General features: G+C 37.4%; 1 protein-coding gene across 4 annotated transcripts in view; it reads right to left on the bottom strand.

Annotated features, from left to right (window-relative positions):
* The window catches only part of SLC12A1 (solute carrier family 12 member 1), a 97,356-nt gene that overhangs the window by 21,955 nt on the left and 54,766 nt on the right, over positions 1–20,635 (bottom strand). For all 4 annotated transcript variants that reach the window (XM_054450420.1, XM_054450419.1, XM_054450421.1 and 1 more), the window contains exons 18-20: positions 14,267–14,407; positions 12,199–12,305; positions 7,134–7,216 (exon numbers count right to left, since the gene is read on the bottom strand). In XM_054450420.1, the coding sequence (XP_054306395.1) occupies positions 7,134–7,216; positions 12,199–12,305; positions 14,267–14,407 (331 nt within the window). The remainder of the gene's footprint in view (positions 1–7,133; positions 7,217–12,198; positions 12,306–14,266; positions 14,408–20,635) is intronic.

Below are 20,635 nucleotides of genomic sequence, written 5' to 3'. Positions count from 1 at the left end.
GAACGAATGGATATAAGTTGATTTCCACTAGCCAGACAATAAAAGTTATTTATTCTATCATCACCACCATCACGACTACATTTTTAATTTTCAGAAATTACAAAGCCCTTTCTACATAGTATCTCATTTGATACCAATACTGGGATGCATGCAGAGTTGGTATTATTCTCCCCATTTTACCAAAAAGCCTCAGAAAGTTCAAGTGATTTGTCCAAGGTAGCACAGCTAGTGACCCAAGTCTTCTGCTCCCAATTCTAGTGTTTATCCCTCTTCTCCCTTCTCCTTCGGTGATATGCCTTGATCACAATAGCTGCTTGTTGAAGGAACACCCAGTCTGCATGTTTTCAAAAACCATCCCCAAATTTCTCAATCAGAATCAATCTCCTCTATATTTCCGTAATACCTTGCTTAAACCTTTATTGCACTAACTACTATAACTGTGTGACTTGGATGTCTATCTTATTCACAATGGACTCCAGACTCCTGGAGGGCAGAACTTACGCCATTTTTCATCACCAACATTTATTGAGAATTTACTGTATGCCAAGTACAATGCTAAACACTTTGCAGCCACCAAATTCTTTAATCCAAAACAACAAATCTGTGACGTAGGTACTATAATTATTCCCATTGGAAAATGCAAAAAGTGAAACACAGAGAGGATGGGTAACTTGACCAACATCACACAGACAAAAGATGTCAAATTTGGGATCCAAATCCAGGTCTGTCTATTCCAAACCCTATGCTTGGACCTCATGTTATCCCTCCCATGTTCTTCATGGTGCCACCCCTCCCGTTTATTACCTGGAACCATGTTTGCACCAACAGGCACTCGAGAATTGTATGTTGTAATAAATTAAAGAACAGATCAATGCTGTTCAATTCAGTTCAATAGTTTTGAAAGTACTGTCTTTATAAAAGAAGAAAAACAAGTACAGAGTTGTGAAGAATGGGGATGTGAGAAGTGTGTGTGTATGTGTGTGGTAAGTACAAAAGACAATGTTTGAAAGAAGTGCAGTTAATACTGTATACAAAGTTATATAAAAAAGCGGGAGATAGAGGACAGAAGGTGGGACCAGTGAGATAAGAGCCTGGGAAATGGAAGCATGAGAGGCAAATGGGGAAGGAGAGGGGACTTTTCCCTGGAAAAGACCACCACCTGGAAATCCTTTCATGGTAACTACTGGGAACTTGAATACATTAGATAATTCTGTAGTATGTCGTAGTTTATAAGGCCACATTGCTACTGAGAGATAGAGATAGAGATAGATAGATAGAGATCGAGATATAGAAATAGAGATAGAGATATAGAGAGCACGCCTGCCCTTCTCTCTTTTCAAGATGTTTATAACCTCAACCTGAAGTTATGATGGTGGAAGAAAAAGCTCAGACCTGTAGGTTCTCTCAGTTGAGGGTAGATTTCTAATCAATTTTGTCATCCACATCCCAAACAGTTTTCATAGTAATAACTAAGAGTGACTCTTGAGCCATACTGTCATGTAAATGCCAAAAGTACTTTGAATAGTAGTTACTGTATTTTCAAGTGCTTTATAAATCGATTATATGGTACCCAGTTGGAGTGACTATTTTTTGAAACTCAATTTACTTATCAAGATTGCTTCAAATGTTATGTCTCCAGTCTTTTTTTTTTTTTTTTTTAAGATGTCTTTTAGAAATAGGCAGAGGTCTACAAATTACAATCTGCTTTGAATCTTAAGGATAGAGATTTGTTAATTATCTGACACCAGAAGGGAGAGCAGGGAAACCCACTGGGTAATGGAATCCCTTCCCATTTTACAGCATCCTTTTTCTTTATTAATTATTAAGTTGTAATTCTTTCCTTGGTCAGTCAGCTCAAAGCTGTAAATGCTCATATGAATCAATGTGCTGTACCCCAGGTGAAGTCTAGTTGAATTGAAGGCAGGAAGCAATCCTGCAGTGGTTGCCTTCTAATCAAGTAATTATTTACTACATTGCTATCTGTCTTTATTTTGCTAAGCCACTCGATCAGACACAGCAGTATCCCCGTGCTCTGAGATGGTCACAAATCATGCTGTACTTACATGGAATACTTGACCACAATATTTTGCAAATCATGTTCCATCACTTTATTTCTTACCAGTACAATTTTGACTCCTTGTTGTAGTTGGAAAACTTGCTAAATACCTCTGGGAAGTGAGCAGTATGAAATATCATGCCTTTTTTTGTGTGTGTTGTCAGGCAATAATTTATTAAGAGACACTATCAGTCATCAGTATTGGATGAGTTGCTACAGTATACAAGTTACAATGTTATGAGCATCGATCTTATTTATATTAAAAGTTATTCTCACATAAGCCTGTGATACAATATAAAAATAATTGTCGTTAGCTGGTAAATTATCTATAAAGCTGATTTCTATTCACTGCTTTATTAACTACAGTATATGGGCACTCTGAATTGCTAATATTTCCTTTAAATTATAATCTGTGATGACACTGTGGTGCCTGTGTTGGAAAAGCTATGATGATAATCATTAACACAGTATAATGCAATACTTAAGATTTATTAGGCCCTGAATTACAGCATAATATAATGAAATGCAAGTTTATTTCTTCCAATTCAAAATCTAATCAGAGGTTTGTGTCATAAATTACATAAACCTCAAAACAATGCATGGAAATGTGGCGGAAAGTTAATTTCTATCATTATGTTGTTTTTCTGCATGTTCTTCATGTATTTGTGTAACATTGTTTTTCTTTGTTTACCCTAGATAGTTGGTACTTGTAATTATTTTATTAGCATCCAATTGTATTTTCCCTTTCTTGACTAAGAAGCAGAAATATTTCAAACATCAAAGTTTGTTTAAATAGGATACAACCCTTGGGAAATTAAAAGGGGATGCAGTTCACTGCCAGGATTCTTTGAGAAATACTGCAAAACTTGGTTGCTGTATTGCTTTATAGAAGTAAATTGATGATGCATCTTGGCAGATGGAACAATGAGGGGTGGGAGCAATGCTTTTCAGCTACATCACATCTTTCAGCTTGAAGAGATCAACATAACACACAAAGCAAATGTGTAATCTAAATACAAGTTATATTTTGCATTCTCATTTTTAGATGGAAAACATTATAGCACAAAAGCCAGGAAAAAAAATTAAAACCTAGGAAGTTTGCAACACAACAGTTCTCTTAATTTTAAGTACTTGTAATTGCCCTCAAAGTCAGGTCTATGTTACCATAGACAGGCAGCCCCCTTGTTGGGTGTCTTAAGGAACACATAGAAACAGCTTTGCCTCATTTCCAGAGCTCAGATTTCACCATTGCCTCTCGTTATATGTCACCATCCTCTCTAGCTCTTCTTTTTCAAAGATAAAATAGGGGCTTCAAACAGATACAGGTTTGAATCCCAGCTGTACCAATGACTAGCCTTGTGAATTTGGGTAAGCCCCCATTTTACCAGTTGTAAAATGGGGACAATGATAATGCTCTCCTGATAGGGTAGCTGGGATGATAAATGCTATGTGTGAACATGAAGCATAATAGATGGCACATAATAAGTGCTCAATTTTTTTTTTTTTTTTTTCTTAAACGGAGTCTCACTCTTTCGCCCAGGCTGGAGTACAGTGGCGCGATCTCGGCTCACTGCAAGCTCCGCCTCCCGGGTTCACGTAAGTGCTCAAATATTTTAACTATTGTTGCTACTAAAGTATTAAGTTCTACTAGGAGGGAATATACATTAATAGTGAATACTCACTGAGTGGGAGTTAGTATTTCTGATCTGGAGATTTAAAATGTCCATAAAGAAGAAAAGGGGCATAAAAAGGAAGGTTAAAGGCACCAAGAGATAACTTTTTGTGCTACAATTTCGCATAGGATGCACTCTCCTCGCAGTTTTATTTTTTAATGCTTCATTATCATAGAGTATACATAATCAGATAGTAGCTCTCTGTCTTATACAAACACTGGATCTCTAGTTTTTTCTTCGTCCTCCTCTTCTCCTACAACATACCAGAATGGTCGCATCAGAAAATTCACCTAATCCACTCATATTCTTTCCTGTTTTGACGGAGACAATAATGAACCAGCAAATAGAATATGAATCGATCAGGCAATAGCCCTTAAGAATTATTTTTTCTGTCTGCTGAACCTACTCTCAGAAATACCCTGATGCTGCTCCTGTACCTTGGAGACTTCATGCTGCCAGAGAAAACTGGACAACCACAACTGGGTTTTCACTGTTGTACACTGATCAGTTCTTGCTGATCTTTTTCATTCTCCATCATGACTTTTTAAAATGCTTACTAGTTTCTTCTCATCCTCAGTTAAACCATTCCTCTCTTGCTTTTAGAAGTAAACCATTGCTCCAGCTTAACAGAAAGAATTGAGACTATTGTGCATCATCTTCTTCAATTTACAACTCTACTCTCACACATCCACATATCCCATCATCAGTCCTCACCTCCTTTGCTCCAATTTTAGATGAAGTGTTTTTTTTTTTATGTTTCAGGCCAACTCTTCCATTCATGCCTTTCCCTCAATTTTCTGTTCCTCCTGGATCTTACTCTGTGGGTCGCCCCTTTCTTTGCCTGCATCTTCAATTTTTGCACTCTCTTGTGCCATTTCCTTAGTCTGGAAACATGATTTGATCTCCCAGAGATCTATAGGCTCCCCACAGTAAGCCTGCTCAATCTCATTCCTCTTGTTACCATTCAAGCTTCTCAGAAGGGTTGGCTACATCCATATTCTCTGCTTGTTCATCCGATAGTCTCTCCTCAACCCACTGCAATCTCGATTCTGATAACCCTGCTTTACAGAAATTGCTCTCACTAAGATTACCTGTGTCATGCCAATTCCATTTGATTCATGATCTTACTGTAAATTTCTGCTGCATTTGGCAATGTTGATTATTCTCCCCATTTTGAGCACTGTACTCCCATGGTTTACCTGATCCCAGACTTCTGGTTTCTTCACCTTTCTGACCTCTCCTTCTCTTCTTTGGGGCCTTTTTCCTACACTTTGGAGTCCTTGGCTACACGCAGTCTTTGAGTTCTATTTTCTAGGATGGTGGTTTCAATCCACATTAGCCATGATGTCTCCTGTATTAGTCTGCCCAGGCTGCCATAACAAGTGTCACAGACAGGGTGTCATAAACAATAAAAACTTATTTCCTCACAATTCTGGAGGCCAGAATTCCAAGGTCAAGGCATCGGCAGGATTGATTTTATTCTGAGGCCTCATTGCTTAGCTTGAAGATAGCTGCCTTCTCATCATGTCTTCCCATGATCACCCCTCAGTCTGTATCCTAATCTCTTCTTATAAGGACACCAGTAATATTGGTTAGGGCCCACCCAAATAACCTACTTTTACCTTAATTACCTCTTTAAAGACCCTGTCTCCAAATACAGTCACATTCCGAGGTCCTGGGGGTTAGCACTTCAACGTATGAATTTGGTGGGGGAGACACAGTTCAGCCCATAACATCTCCTAAATCTGTATTTCCAGCTCAGATTTCTCTTTTATGATGAGGACTGTCTAACTGCCTATTAGACATTTCCCGTAGGATTTCCCACAGGAGATTGTTTGAAATTGAGCCGGGCATCTCCTCATTAAACCTATACTTCCTCTTGCATTTCCCATTTCCATTGGCTCATCCAGTCAGCCAGGGAGTTTTTCTTTACTCCTCCCTTTCCCATATCCCACACATTCAATCAACTCCCAAACGCTGCTCTTCGTACCTGCGAAATACTTTTCAATTCTGTTCTTTTCTCTCCATCCCTACTGAGGCTGCCCTAGTTCAAGCTGTCACCTTGTCTTGTTTGATTATTGTAGAACTCTTTGATTTGTCTATTTCCATTCTAGTCCTGAGTCCATGCCCCATATAACCGAAAGAGCATGAGATCTAAAATCCAAATTTGACCACGTTATTCCCTCACTTGAATCTCTCTGATGGTTCCTCATTATCTACAGAATGTGATCCATCTTTTTAATATGGCAAATGAGGCTTTTACAGTCTAGATCCTCCTTATAGTGGCAGCCTCACATTTTACTATTGTCGGCTTCCTACTTTTCAATTCAGTAACATGAATCTGCTTTTGGTTGTCTACATATTCCATTCCTCTCTATTCTCATGTCCTCACCTTTACAAATGCTTTCCTCTTTGTCAGGAATGCATTCTCCAAACTGTCTCCTTACTTTTCTCTCCCTCAACTTTGTCTGGTTAACTCCTACTCATCCAGTGCATCTCAAATCAAAGGTAATTTTCGCCAGAATGCTTTTTTGGAGTGAGTTAGGTGCCCCTTCTTTCTTTCCCATAATTCCTTATTTATACCTATTATAATTCTAATAATTGATCTACTTCCCTTACTAGGTTGCGTGTCTCTTGAGGGCACCGACAGAATTTATTAATCTTAGTCTACCCAGCACCACTTGCACCTACACTATGCCTGGTACATAACAGGCACCAGAAAAGCATCGTTTTTTCTTAATGTTGTGTTGTAAGTGGACTCTGTCGTGAAGCTCAGCGGAAGAGGTAAATCATGAATTCATGTCTTGTGCTAATTTTTCAGTAAGTATATCAATATGTTCTTTATTTCATACACAAAAGAGTATGTTTAAATTCTAAGACTAAGCAAGTATACCAAATTCTCTACAGGGAAAAAACAAAGAGTCACTCATCTGAATTAGTGTTTCTGCCTCTGACTTAGATTGGTGATTCACAGCATGATACATTCAGGCTCATTTCCATGTTAGCTACAAACCAGTTCATAGACTCTCAAAAGCAAAATACGTGTTTTTCTGAGGAAAGAATTAATCTTCATTTTCTGAAACATCTTGCAGAAATTAATTTGGCAGATTATTTTACTGAAGGTGTTTATTTTCCTTGATGCTGGCTTTGTGGTCTTATGATAAGAAAAATAATTGATGACTACCTTGAATTCCTCTATATTTCTGGTTAGCAGGGCAAAGGCTACTTGTCTTAGCATTGGAGAAAATACTGGGGGAACTATATGCACTATGAGTAGCACTAGAATGTAAGCTCCACTGTCAAGGAGTTTTGTCTATATTGTGCCCTGCTGTATCCCATAACAATGTCAGGCACAAAGTAGGTGCTCAATAAATACTTGTTGGTTGAATAAAGAAAGTACATACCTTGCACCTGAAGAACCTGAGAGATGTCAAATCCTTGGCTGATTCTGACTATAACCACGCCAATCTCAAAATCAAATGCATCACTGAAAGAGGAAGCAAAGCAGTCAGCGTTTTAAATGGCTCTTTTAATCCTCAAGCTTTGGACTAGTATTACACTTGCTTCTAGGATTTTGATATAATGAAACTATTAAAATCCACCTTAGAATATAGCCAACAGCTGATGCATTTGTTTGTTTGTTTGTTCTTCCCCTATGCCTTTTTAAAGTATATTTTGGGTAGAGGTAACTAAATTATTCACTTTAGCCAATTTGTTCAAATAATACTATAAATCAGAATTTTGATTAAGAGCTTGTTGCATCTTTTAAAAATAATCGAACCTTTTATACAGTGAGCAAAACAATCACTGGTATATTTAGAACAGAGAGTTTACAGACTGCAAAGACTCTTTGAAATGATTAGCCACCACCCCCAACCTGGCCACCTCCCAGAAGGACTTCTGTAACATTTCTGACATCAAGTTCATGGTTAGAAATGTCTCCAGTTCCTCTATAGAATTTTCAGAATTGACTCTAAACCGGTCATTTGGAGCAATGCTTTTTCATGGCAACTCTACGTACTGGCTCTTGTGTTTTCTCTGTATTCAACCCAAAGGAATTAGATTACCTAGAAGAGAAATAAAGTCTGTCTTTCTTTTATCTCTGTTTGAAGAGATTAAAGTTTAAGAGATAAATGTTTTCTCTGGTGCTAAATATGGAAGCAAGTCAATTAATACTTTGAGTCATTTAAGTTTTTTTCATTGGGAGGTCCTTTGTTTATACTTCTATGGGTCTAAAACTTAATGACTTCTTGCCATTAGGTCATCCTACCCCAGAAACAATTGTCCCACCATATGCAAACAGTTTCCAATGGCCTAGGTAAATCTGAATTTTCATTTGGTATACATAAGTTTGATGCAATATGAATATCCACTCAAAATCCAAACCATAAATAATCTTTACTTAACAGAATAGGTAGGTCCATTCTGGCACAAGCTGTCACAAAGTAAATTCCTCATAAACAAATCTTGTTTCTGATTGTCCTCAATAATAAAAAGTAGACAATGTGCTCCACAAAAAAATCTGGATTATATGTTAGGTAGAATAATGCACCCTCAAAGTATCCTAATTCCTGGAACCTGTGAATATACTTCCTTACATGGCAAAAGGGACTTGGCAGATGTGATTAGGTTAAGGACTTTGGGATGGGGAGATTATCCTAGATTACCTGGATGGGACAAGAGTAATCACAAGGGTACTTAAAAGTGAAATTAGGAGGCATAAAAGGAGGTCACAGTAATGTGGTGTGAGAGGAACTTGACCAGCCGTCGCTGGCTTTGAAGATTGAGGAAGGCATTCCTGAGCCACACCCACATGAGGGGAGCTTCTGGAAGCTGGAAAAGGCAAGGTCAGAAATTTATCCTAGAGCCTCCGGAAGGGAATGCAGCCTGGCCCACACGTGCCAGACTAATCGACAGGACTGTAAGATAATCAAGTGTAGGTTTTTTTTTTTTTTTTTTTTTTTGACAGAGTCTGGCTCTGCCACCCAGGCTGGAGCGCAGTGGTGTGATATTGGCTCACTGCAACCTCCGTCTACCAGGTTCAAGCAATTCTGCCTCAACCTGCTGAGTAGCTGGAATTACAGGTGTGCACCACCACGCCTGGCTAATTTTTGTATTTTTAGTAGAGGTCGGGTTTCATCATCTTGACCAGGTTTGTCTCAAACTCGTGACCTCAAGTGATCTGCCCACCTTGGCCTCCCAAAGTGCTGGTATTATAGGCGTGAGCCACTGCACCCAGCCTAAAGTATTGTTTTAAGCCACTAAATGTGAGGTAATTTGTTATGGCAGCCATTGAAAACTAATATATACAAATTCTAATTAAAATTAAACCATACTTGGCTGGGCAAGATGGCTCATGTCTGTAATCCAAACACTCTGGGAGGCCAAGGTGGTGGATCACCTGAGGTCAGGAGTTCAAGACTAACCTGGCCAACATGGTGAAACCCCATCTCTACTAAAAAATATAAAAATTAGCTGGGCATGGTGGTGTGCACCTGTAGTCCTTGTTACTTGGTAGGCTGAGACAGGAGAGTCGCTTGAACCTGGGAGCTGGAGGTTGCAGTGAGCCAAGATTGCACCACTGCACTTCAGCCTGGGCAACAGAGCGAGACTCTGTCTTAAAAAACAAACAAAAAACTAAACCATACTTAAGAATATTACAGACATTTAAAATCTTTTATTCAAAGAAAAATGGTAAAATACTATAGTCTTATAATAATACCCCTGTGTTAACAATAATACTGTGATTTAAGTCATAAAGCCACAAAAATTAGAAAGAGAAATGTAATATGGATACATGATTGTCATTATTAGCCCCATTGCTGTGCTAGAAAAGTCATTTAACTTTACCAGTCCAGCTAGGTTTTATACTAGTACAAATCTGGGTCACCTTAATATTGAACTTTATTACCAAGGAGATCTATTATTAATTTGTCGTAAAAGCCAGAGGCCTCCTTGGTTCAGTATTACTGGGTTTGACTATTTTGCTCCCTTTGGATTTCTAGAATGTTTGCGGTGGTAGGGAGGTTGGGAGACAGTCCGAGGTAATTCTGTATCAAATAATGAACTATTTCATTGAAGATTTACACATTACTTCCTATTCGCTCTTTTCCCCCGCCTGCATCCCTTTTGTTCCCCAAGGTGAAGATGAAATTTTACTGAAGAATCTGGGTAACAGAGGACAGATCTGGTCAATTTCAAGAATGTCTGATCAGCAACTGACTATGATTCTAAATATATCAAAATACTGTTTGCTGAGCCTGGTAAAATTCTGATCCCGATCACCTGGTTTAGCCTTAACTTACTGAACTTATAGCACCAGCAGGAGCCAGATGACAGCACGTGGCACCCAGGCTTTATACGTTTGGAAAACACAATGCACTTAATATATAGTTTCCTCACATTAGAAAGACTGTTGAGTGAATTGGTTTGTTCAGTAATTCCTGTACTTTCAGAAGATAAAAGTTATTTTCTTATGCTTCCTTTTAATAGAACTAAGAATGCTTTTGTTAATGTGTTGCATAAATCTGCTCAATATAATGATAAATGTTATGATTATAATAACAAGCGGTAGAAGAAATAGTCTGCTTTAAGAAGTGCTAAGCGTATACTTGTTTTCCTTGGATAGGATGAACTTTGAAGTTCAGCTGTATCTCTCAGGGTATGTCATGTACCCTGTGGTCTGAAATCAAAGTGCAGCCAGATCCCAGACACAGAAAACCTTCCATTTCCAGAGATGTTGACACAAAAGATGGCTTTTGGGCATAGCTAACATTGCCCCTCTGGAGTCTGATTAAGTATTTTCAAGCTTAGAAGAAATGCTTAACTTTTTTTTCTTTTTTTTTTTTGAGATGGAGTTTTAATCTTGTTGCCCAGGCTGGAGTGCAGTGGCGCAATCTTGGCTCACTGCAACCTCCACCTCCCAGGTTCAAGTAATTCTCCTGCCTCAGCCTCCCGAGTAGGTGCCCACCACCATGCCCAGCTAATTTTTGTATTTTTAGTAGAGACGGGGTTTCACCATGTTGGCCAGGCTGGTCTGGAACTCCTGACCTCAGGTGATCCACCCGCCTCGGGCTACCAAAATGCTGGGATTACAGGCGTGAGCCACCGTGCCTGGTTGAAAGGCTCGACTTTCTACAGTGTTTCTCTCTGTATGTGTAGAATTTGTTTTCTCTTATTCAAAGGAAGAAACTAAGCCAGGTAATACTTGGAGTATATATGTATACTCCAAATATTACATATTATATACTCCAAGTATTATGTGTGTGTGTGTGTGTGTATATATATATATATATACTCTAAGTATTATATATTATATACTCCAAAACTGTGTGTGTGTGTATATATATATATACTCTAAGTATTATATATTATATACTCCAAAACTGTGTGTGTGTGTGTGTGTGTGTGTGTGTGTGTGTATATACACACACAATTTTGGAGTCTATAATATATAATACTTATGTGTGTATATATATATACACACACATACACACATAAGTATTATATATTATAGATTCCAAAATTGTGTGTATGTGTATATATATAAATAATATATATATACTTGGAGTATATAATATATATATAAAATACTTTGGAGTATGTAATATATAACATATATAGTATAAAATATATAACACTTGTTTTGGAGTATATAATATATAGAGAAAGCATAGCGTTATAGTGATGAGTTTCAACTCTGAATTTGGATAGTCCTGGGTTGGAATTCCAGCTCTGTCACTAAATGCTGAGATTTTTCAGCATGCTACTTAATTTTTAATGTCTTTGTCTCCACTTGTAGAATGGGAAAAAATATTAGTACTTCCTTTGAAATCTTCTTATGAGAATTAAATGAGATAATACATGTTAAAGACATTAGCCTGTGGCCTGCTAGTCCTTTAAGATCTATCATTATTACTTATATCCTAAGTCTCCTCAAATATTTAGCTATTAGAGGTTATATACCACCAGAAACTCACATTCTGTGCACAAGCCAATGATGCTCCACCTGGTAGCAGAAGCACCTGGCATATGGGAGCCTCTTAGCAGAGGGAGATATAGGGCTCTGGGATAGTGAAAGAATTATCAGAGGCTCAGAAGAAGACAATGACTGAATTGGAGACACCAGCCAACCCAAGATTCCAGGTGTTTTGAAAGAAAAATTTCTCCTTGCTTAGCTGTGCTTTGCTTTTAATCTTGTAAATAGATTTTAAGGTTGTAACTCTAAACATTTACTTTTTCCTCTGACACTGGTGTTTCTCTCACCCTGCCTCCTCTGACACTCTGATTCCCTCAAACTCTATTATTGGTGGTGTTTTTTTCACCTTGGGAAAGAAGTCAGAGTACCAGGGGAATGTACTCTTCTCAGGCAATTTAATCTGACACAACAGTGTTATGTGCAGTACAAGTTATGTACTGCTCTGCTTAGTGCTTTATAAACAAGAACACGTCTTGAAAGCCATCACTTACTGTATGATTCCCACGTAGTTCTCAATCTCTGTCAACGGAGCTTTCCTCCAGTTTTTCTTATATCCAATCACCAGAGTGTTTGGTTTCATTCTTCCTAAGCCTGAGGCCTAAACAGAGGACATAAAAACGTGGGCAATCCTTACCGTACTGGGAAACTACCAGCACAAATGAAAAATAATGTCTAAAGGAGCACTGAAGTAATGTTCTGAAGATTCTGAAGATTAGATTACATTTTAGTGCATGTCCTTCATGCCTGTACCCAAGCATAAAATAGAAAGATTAATTCTAAGTCATCTCAGCTATAAATGGATTTTAGATGACACAAATGTAGCTTTTCTAAATTAGCAGTCATTTGCATTTCTTCTGACACACTCATTAAAATGGTTCAATAATTTAAAATCAAGTGAGGGTCAGCTTAACTGTTGGTATGCACGTTGTAACTTAGTGGTTCAAAGCTCATTTCCACCTGTTATATCCATAATGTCATTAGCAATAAAATCCATGTTTGGAAAATTCTTATGTAAAAGGATCACTGAAATCTCTACTTATGTTATTTATTGAAGAGTGACTGCATTATGTTTCCAAAACCTAATTCTTTTATATGACAGTATCATTAATAGCCATCTTCCATATCAGAAGTGTTGTTTCCCTTCATTAGATGACAACATACAGCTTCCAGTTAATCAAATTTAATTTAACAATATTACTAAGCACCTATGAATTGCATAGTGCTATGTCTTGTCCTTTTGCCATGGCTCCCCTGTACTTCACTTTTTATGTGAAAAAATTCATATGAATGTATGCATGTTCAAATTTTCTACCATTTCTTCTGGATTCAATAATTCTTTTTCATACTTGTGTCTTTTCTTTCCCTGCTCTTATTTTATGTCCATATTCCCATTCCTACTTGAAAATATTATTTTACAAGTCTTCTATGATAATTTTATAATAAATGACTAATAGTGACAACATATTTAACCAAAGAGCTATTGAAAACTAACTTGGTACTGAAAGAAAGATCAGCATCTTGCAATAACACCTATTTCCATGGTTTAGCAAATTAATAACAGATGAAAAGAGGCTCATTGTGGGTAATAGGTTTTGCAGAAATTGTTTCTCTGTATGTGCAGCTACTTCACAAGTGTTCTTAAGGGAAATTAGGCACAGGATTGCATCAAATGCTCTTAAGCTCCAAAATGTTACCAATTAAGCTTAACCAATATTTTTTCTTTCCTGCCTGCATGCGCATCTGAGTTACCTGGATGCAGTTCTGACTTCTGACACTCTGAGATACGGTAACTCTGAAAGCCAAATGCACCATTTCATGTATATATAATTAGGGTTTCCAACCATATTAAACCCAAAATGCTCGGAAAGCCAAGCTCTACAATTTCTGAGGGTCTCTTGGATTGTTTTAAGGATTCTCTGTCACTCTAAATTATGAAGATCAGAACTAGGGAAAGATTTTACGTACTTACTATAGCAGAGATAAAGGAAGGAAAAAGGAAAAAAACAAGGGAGAAAAGATGTGAGAACTGTGGGATTTAACGTTGAGCTGTAGAGATTATTACATTTTATTCAACATTCTGGAAATAATTCAGGAGGATAGGGAGATTTTATGCCCAGATCACCATGCATTAATTTAGTTGGTTTAGCAGCTGCCCTAACACCATTTGCAAAAGAAAAAAGGAAAAGAATGCCTGACTTGAGCGTTGCTATATGCAGTATGAGATATAAAAATAGTTTGAAGTTTCAATAGGATCCTGAATGTCGTCAACCACCAGAACAAATTTGCATTTCAATAAGTACGGGGGCAGAATGTATGCTGGTGGCCAAAGGCAACCTCATTTTCCATTTCCAGTGTATCATTCATAGTTCATTGTAATAGAACTTCTCTGCTTTTGTTCTAGCTTTGCCTATACCCAGGAATTCAAAATAATTCCTTAACCATCTGCACTGATCTCTGATGCTGGGCTGCCTAACTACAACCGTTCACTTTGGGAGCCTTATTAACATGGAGCGCTAATTGTCTTTTGCCTCTGTGCTCATTCCCTCAATGCAGCCTTACCTGAAGCAGACTTCGGACACCATCCCTGAAACAGTCTGCCGCCACTGCAGCATAAAAAGCCTTGATTTTGTTCTTTATGAGCCAGGCCTGTTTTTTCGCCATGCCACTGTTCATCTCCTTAACACACAGTTTGCGCGGTCCCTGTGCGACACAATGAAATATTGGTTAGAACCCTGCTATTATATATCACATTGCTGTTGTTCTCTAAAGGACAAAAATAGTCAGCAATGCCCCACTGAGTTAAGAAATGGGAAAGGGAAAAACACCTCACTGAACAGGGTTCCACAGATTCAGCCTTTTGGAGATGACCTGTGCTATTCACACCATTCATTTTCTACCCAAAACATCTAGACTGATTAACATCTACTTAATTTACTGCCTGACACTGAATGAAAGGAAGAGCTGAGGGCAAAATGACACAAGGAAAATACTGAAAATGTGATTGAAGAGGCTTAGGATAAATACACAATCAACCTTTGACTCATTAGCGAGAGCCACTTTGAGGAACACCAAAGAAATCTCAGCTGGAGCCTAATTTCAAGAAATGGACAGAGCTCCATGGGAGGTAGAACATGGTGACCTGCAAATCCTGCCATGAACTGCGCATCTTGTCAATTCTATTTGGCTGATGCATTGCTTTTTCGTGTGGCAAAAATACCCTTATACCACTTTTCCCTGTGTAATGTTGCCACACTTCCATTCAAATACATTAACATTTCCTTGTCATTCAATGAATTTGGTGGGAACAAAAGTTTACATACTTATGACCTAAGAAGAGTGGAAGAGATTAAGAGGGAAGAAGACAGGTGTTGTGATGGCTGATAAGGCATTTTATAATTTCAAGACTTAGTTCTGGAAACCTATTTTTAATGAAAAATTCTATTTTTATTTCTCCTTCCTTAAATGTCCAAGCTAGTTCTTTTCTTCTCATGATGTAATTCAATCCAAAAGTTATTTCTGATTATCTGCCATATGTCTGACAGGGTACAGATCCATTTTCCCGGGAAATTCTTTTAATTTATAGAGAGATTTGTATTTTGTTGAGATGGCTTAGATTTTACATGAATTACTTGAGATCTTGATAAAATGCAGCCTTGTAGGTATTGAAGCAGGGCTCAAGATTTTGCATTTCTAACAAACTCCTGGAGACAACAGATGCTGCTGCTCCTTAGACAGACCACACTTGGAGTCACGGTCTTAAAGGGTCTTACATTGGAGAGAAAGGGCATTGGGATGCATGAAAAAAAAAAAAAAAGCCCAGGTTTTGCGGTCAGACAAAACTGGTCTCAGATCTAAGCCTGAGGAAGTAATTCCTTATCTCTGAGCTTTTATATCTTATTCTGAAAATGAGGATAAACTCTTGCTCCTGCAAGGTTGCTTTAAGTAGTAATAATAAAGTACCTAGTGCAATGTCATCAAAGCCCCAGATGTGATTTTACCACTGTGCTTGCAGGAACACCGAACTGTGAGTCCGAATGTTGGGTTGAGATCTGGTACTGACTGGCTGACACCCTGGGCCTGCCATTTGTCCTCTCTTGAGGTATGTTCTACATTGTTAAAACTCAGGCAATTGCCTAGGTCATCACTGCCCAATATGATAGCCTGTATGTCCATGCTGCTATTGAGCATTTGAAATGTGGCTGGTTCACATTGAGATATGCTGGACGCATAAACTACACACTGGATTTCAAAGTCTCAGTATGAAAAAGAATGTAAAATATCTCAGTAATGTTTCTATATTGATTCTATATTGAAATTATAATATTTTGGACACATTGGGTTGAATACAATATTATTAAAAATAACTTTACCTATTTCTTTTTCCTTTTTAATTAGCTACTAGAAAATTTTAAACTACATATATGGCACATAATATATTTCTATTACACAACATTCAATCTCTGGGGTCCCTTCCATTTTAATATTCTATTTAAATTGGATCAGACTCTTTATATTCTTATTTTTTCCAGCATATTTCCTAGAACCTGCCAACTTTTCAAAACAGTTTAGTTGACTTCCCATTAAAGGAAAATTTAAAAACAAGAAACTTCCATGAAGATAGAAAAGGTAGAGAGATTGGGAGGGTAGTTACTAAACTAGATGACCTAGTCTAAGGAAAGATGTGCCATTATGGATCAATTTGGCTCAGGTTTCCAGATTGTCAATGCATTTTGAATCACTAGTCCTTCTTTGAGCATTCTAAACTTCATCAACTGCAAAAAAAAGAAAGAATATTTTATTCAAGGAAGTTCAGTGGTAACAACAGCTGTTAGATAGAAGAATAACAAACAGGAAAGACTTTGAACCATCAGTGTAGTGAGTTGTACCACAGTGACTGTGAACCCCTGGGGAGAATGGCATTTATTTAAATAAATACAGTCTAATGTATGTCTGTTAGTATTATAAAAATCCAGATTAAACATTAATTGTGACAGAGAGATTTACTTTAATGCCTGAACTTGCCATATTGAGAAGTCATAAAAATGTTTCATGCAGAATCTCTCTTTGCTAAAAACGATTATAACATCATTGTAGCACATTTATTAATGCGAAGCAAGGAAGGCTGTGATACAAATGTAGTAAGAATAAAGCAAACTAACAAAGAGAAAAGATACTGGAATACAATTATTCAACATTCAAATATGTCATAGTTATAAAAATGAATTTTACTACCCCATTATAACATTATAGAGATTAGCTTCATTGGGATCCAAAATATGAGTACATAAATTAATTCAGGATTCAAACAAAGAAGCTTTAAAAATGTTGTATATATTATAACTTTGATATTAATTGAGAAAGGGGTAAAGCATTTCTAATTATGTAGTGTGGAGAAGTTGATGTGATGTTACTTTAAATAAGTGACTATCATGAAAAAGAGTTTGTAAAGGGGTTCCAGCCCCATTCGGATCAAACAGAGGAATTTGCCAAGTGCAATATTCCTTCCAACTTTTTTCTTTTTTTTAACATTGAAAGTCTTATTAGTCTGTCTTTGTTTTCATGGTGCTTTGGTTGGAATTGTGGGAAAGAAAATCTTTCCCTTTCTGATTTGGTCCATATTATCTTACCATACATGCTAGTGCCCATTCATAGGTCATTTCATTCTTTCAATATTTGGTAATGTCACTATTTTATTAACATCATAACAGAGGCTCACTGATAAAAAAAGAATAAGATGCATCTAGAAAGAATACATTTTTTCCTTGGTGGATGTGAAATTTGAGATTAAGAGGAGGCTGAAAGATAGAAGAAGAAACGAGAATTTAGTTTTCCCGGGGTTATATGGGCTTGAACTGCCTTCCTTATGCAGTTCAAGAGTTAAGAGGTAGGTGTCTTCTGTGAGATTTATTGAGAACTCCTCAAACAGAGAATTCAAAGAGAGCTTTAGGTTTTCTTAAGATAATTTATAATTTTTTAGAAAAAAAAGAGAAAAAGAAACAGGGTAAAAGTCTAAGAGAGATTCTACATGAGAAAAGTTGGTCAAAGTCCATCCCTTTCTTCCTTTACAAGAGAGGACAATCAGGTTTAAAGTAACATTAATGAGTAAGAAAAACATGAATAAAGATAGATTTACATTTTGGTATCCATGTGTGAAATGATTAGAAGAATACCCATAAAATTCAGATAACATTGCCTCTGGGGGACGGAGAGAACCAGGGGTTTGCAGTGGTATTAATAGGGGCTTTAACTTGATCTGTAATGGCTTATTTCATTTAAAAAGTGAGTGGAAGGCCGAGTGCAATGGCTCATACCTATAATGGACCTTGGGAGGTCGAGGAGGGCAAATCGCTTGAGCCCAGGAGTTGGAGACCAGCCTGGGCAACATGGCAAAACCCTGTCTCTACAAAAAATACAAAAATTAGCTGGGTGTGGTGGCACATGCCTGTAGTCCTGGACACTGAGAAGGCTGAGGTGGGAGGATTGCTTGAGCCTGGGAGCTCAAGGCTGCAGTGAGCTATGATTGCGCCATTGTACTCCAGCCTAAGTGACAGAGGGAGACTCTGTCTCAAATAAATAAATAAATAAATAAAAATAAAGTGAGTAGAAGCTTCTATAACCAATTTTTTTTTCTTTTTACTTTTTTAGGCAGGGACTCACTGCATCTGGCCCAAAATGTTAACAGTCATTAATTAGGAAAGGTAGAATATAAATTAAAGGTCTCATTTAATTTTATATAGTGAGCCATATGAAACTGCCAGTATCAAACAATTTTGATCTATAAAAATGCAAATTTTATATGATTCAACCTAATTAATTTTTTTAGTGTTTCAAAATTAAAAAACAGAATCAATCTTTTAAAAAAATTCTTATTTCTTCAGCCACCAGCACAACACAATGTACTTGATAAAAGATGCCACTGTAAACCTGAAAGCCTTTTGCGAGGTAAGACAAGCAAAACTGAGAAAAGAGGTAAGCGGCGTGTTTTTGGACAATAATGACTTTCTCTGATTTGTGTTCCAAATCCCAGATCAATGGAATCGACTTTCAATTCAATTAACTTTTGATCCTTAAATGTATATCTGTTTATTTGTTTTAATAAAAAATTCCTATTTTTAAATGTAAAATTGAGAAGTATATGAATAAGGAACTGCTGTAGTGTGATGCCTTTGCACCTGGGAAAGGTAAGTGTCAACTGATCCCATAAGACTTCTAAAACTGAACATAGTGTGCCCAGAGAATTACAGGTACATAAATTCAAATTAAGTTATCTGGGATGATTGGTTTGGATATCTCTGTATCTACTATGAATGACATAAGTGAGGAAACTTCATTAACAAAGGCAGTGCTTGTATGTGTCAGGATACATAGGGTAGAACTGGTGGAGGATGCAACTTGCAACTTTTAACTAATAACTTACCCTTTGCTGAACCTGTTGAACTTGGCTATGCTTAGAAATATGAGGGGCATACTACAAGGTGGAGTTTTCCTCCTTCTGTCTTCCTATGGTGATAGGTACAAAAGAACAAATGACCCACATGTTTAATATAAAGCCTATTGGGATAGAAGTATGTCATTTATTTATTTTATGTTAGTTCAAAAGAGAAGAATAGACAGTATTTTTTGAATTACCAAGCTGGATTCTTTAGAATGGGTCCCCAAATTTACCTTGATGAAGAGTTGCTCACTTGAAATCTTTAAGCTGAATAGTGAAAAAGCAAGAGAGAGGAAGAGGCATGCGGAGAGTGTTAAGAGTTAGCTGGATAGTTGGAAGGCCACGGCGGGTGCTTGGGGCCCAGCAAAGAGTACAGCTGTCTTAATTTCAAATACAAAAATGCTACAGTTGCAGGAAATGACAGCTGTGGCCACACGTTTTCCCTCTATCCACCCACATCAAAATGCCAATGAGTTCTAAGTCTTGCTCCTTTCTGGTAATGTAACAGCACTTAAAGCAAGTACTTCAATAGCTGCAGGCCACCAGGAGGATGGAGCCCAGAGCCTGCTGTCCTGTGATTAGTGGGTGGAAGCACATATCTCACTGTTACATCATGATCAAACTGCTGCACACTTAAAAAGTTCGAAATCCAGTGGCTGGACCTAGTTTTTCTAAGAAAGCATGCTTTAGGTTTTTATTGAAGGTAATATATTTCTGGAATAAAAATGGCAACTATAGCATACCAAAAATAACAATATTGGCAATAACAATATCACAATAACAATGAAAGTTAATTGAGCATTTACTCTTTGAGGGACACCGGACTCAGCATTAGAAAGCTTATCTTCTATAATTCAAATAACAACTCTATAACTTAGGTGCTATTTTCATTATTTTCATTTTACAACTGAGAAAATTAAGGCATAGATAGATGAAATTATGTGCCTAAGGGACTCACGGCTAATAGGTGGCAAAATAATGATTTGAAACTTGACTGTTATTCTCAAAAGCCCATGAGCACCAGCTTTCTAGACTTAAAAACTAAATTGTCATTCTCTCATCATCATCACTATTTAACATTTTCCGCAAGGTTGGCCTAACCATCAACCATTTTGCTTTTGGAAAAAAATTTCTAATGGCGTACTTACTCCCCCTATATCCCCTTCCATCTGTTTCTTTGCAAAGATGATTGACGAGTGAGCCTAGAGTCTAAAAATGCTGTCAATATCTGCAGCCCCAGGAGCTCATACAAAGTAACTAACTGGAAAGTCATTAACTGATGCAGTAACTATTTCTGCCCCCAAGAGAACCTTGGCACCTTGGAGCAAGACTCTTAGGCCCCACATGGAGAGACCAGTATAGTAATGTATAATGCAGCCCAACGTATGTGTCAAACAAACAGGGCCATTGGTGGCACAGACTAAGGTGCCTACTTCAAATGAAATGATATTCCAGCACTATCCTCCTGTATTATATATAGTTAAAGCAGCAAACGG

The sequence above is a fragment of the Pongo pygmaeus genome, chromosome 16 (genome assembly GCF_028885625.2).
Source record: "Pongo pygmaeus isolate AG05252 chromosome 16, NHGRI_mPonPyg2-v2.0_pri, whole genome shotgun sequence".
Lineage (NCBI taxonomy): Eukaryota > Metazoa > Chordata > Mammalia > Primates > Hominidae > Pongo > Pongo pygmaeus.
Note: the sequence above shows the minus strand (reverse complement) of the source record. Positions and strands in the feature narration are given on the sequence as shown.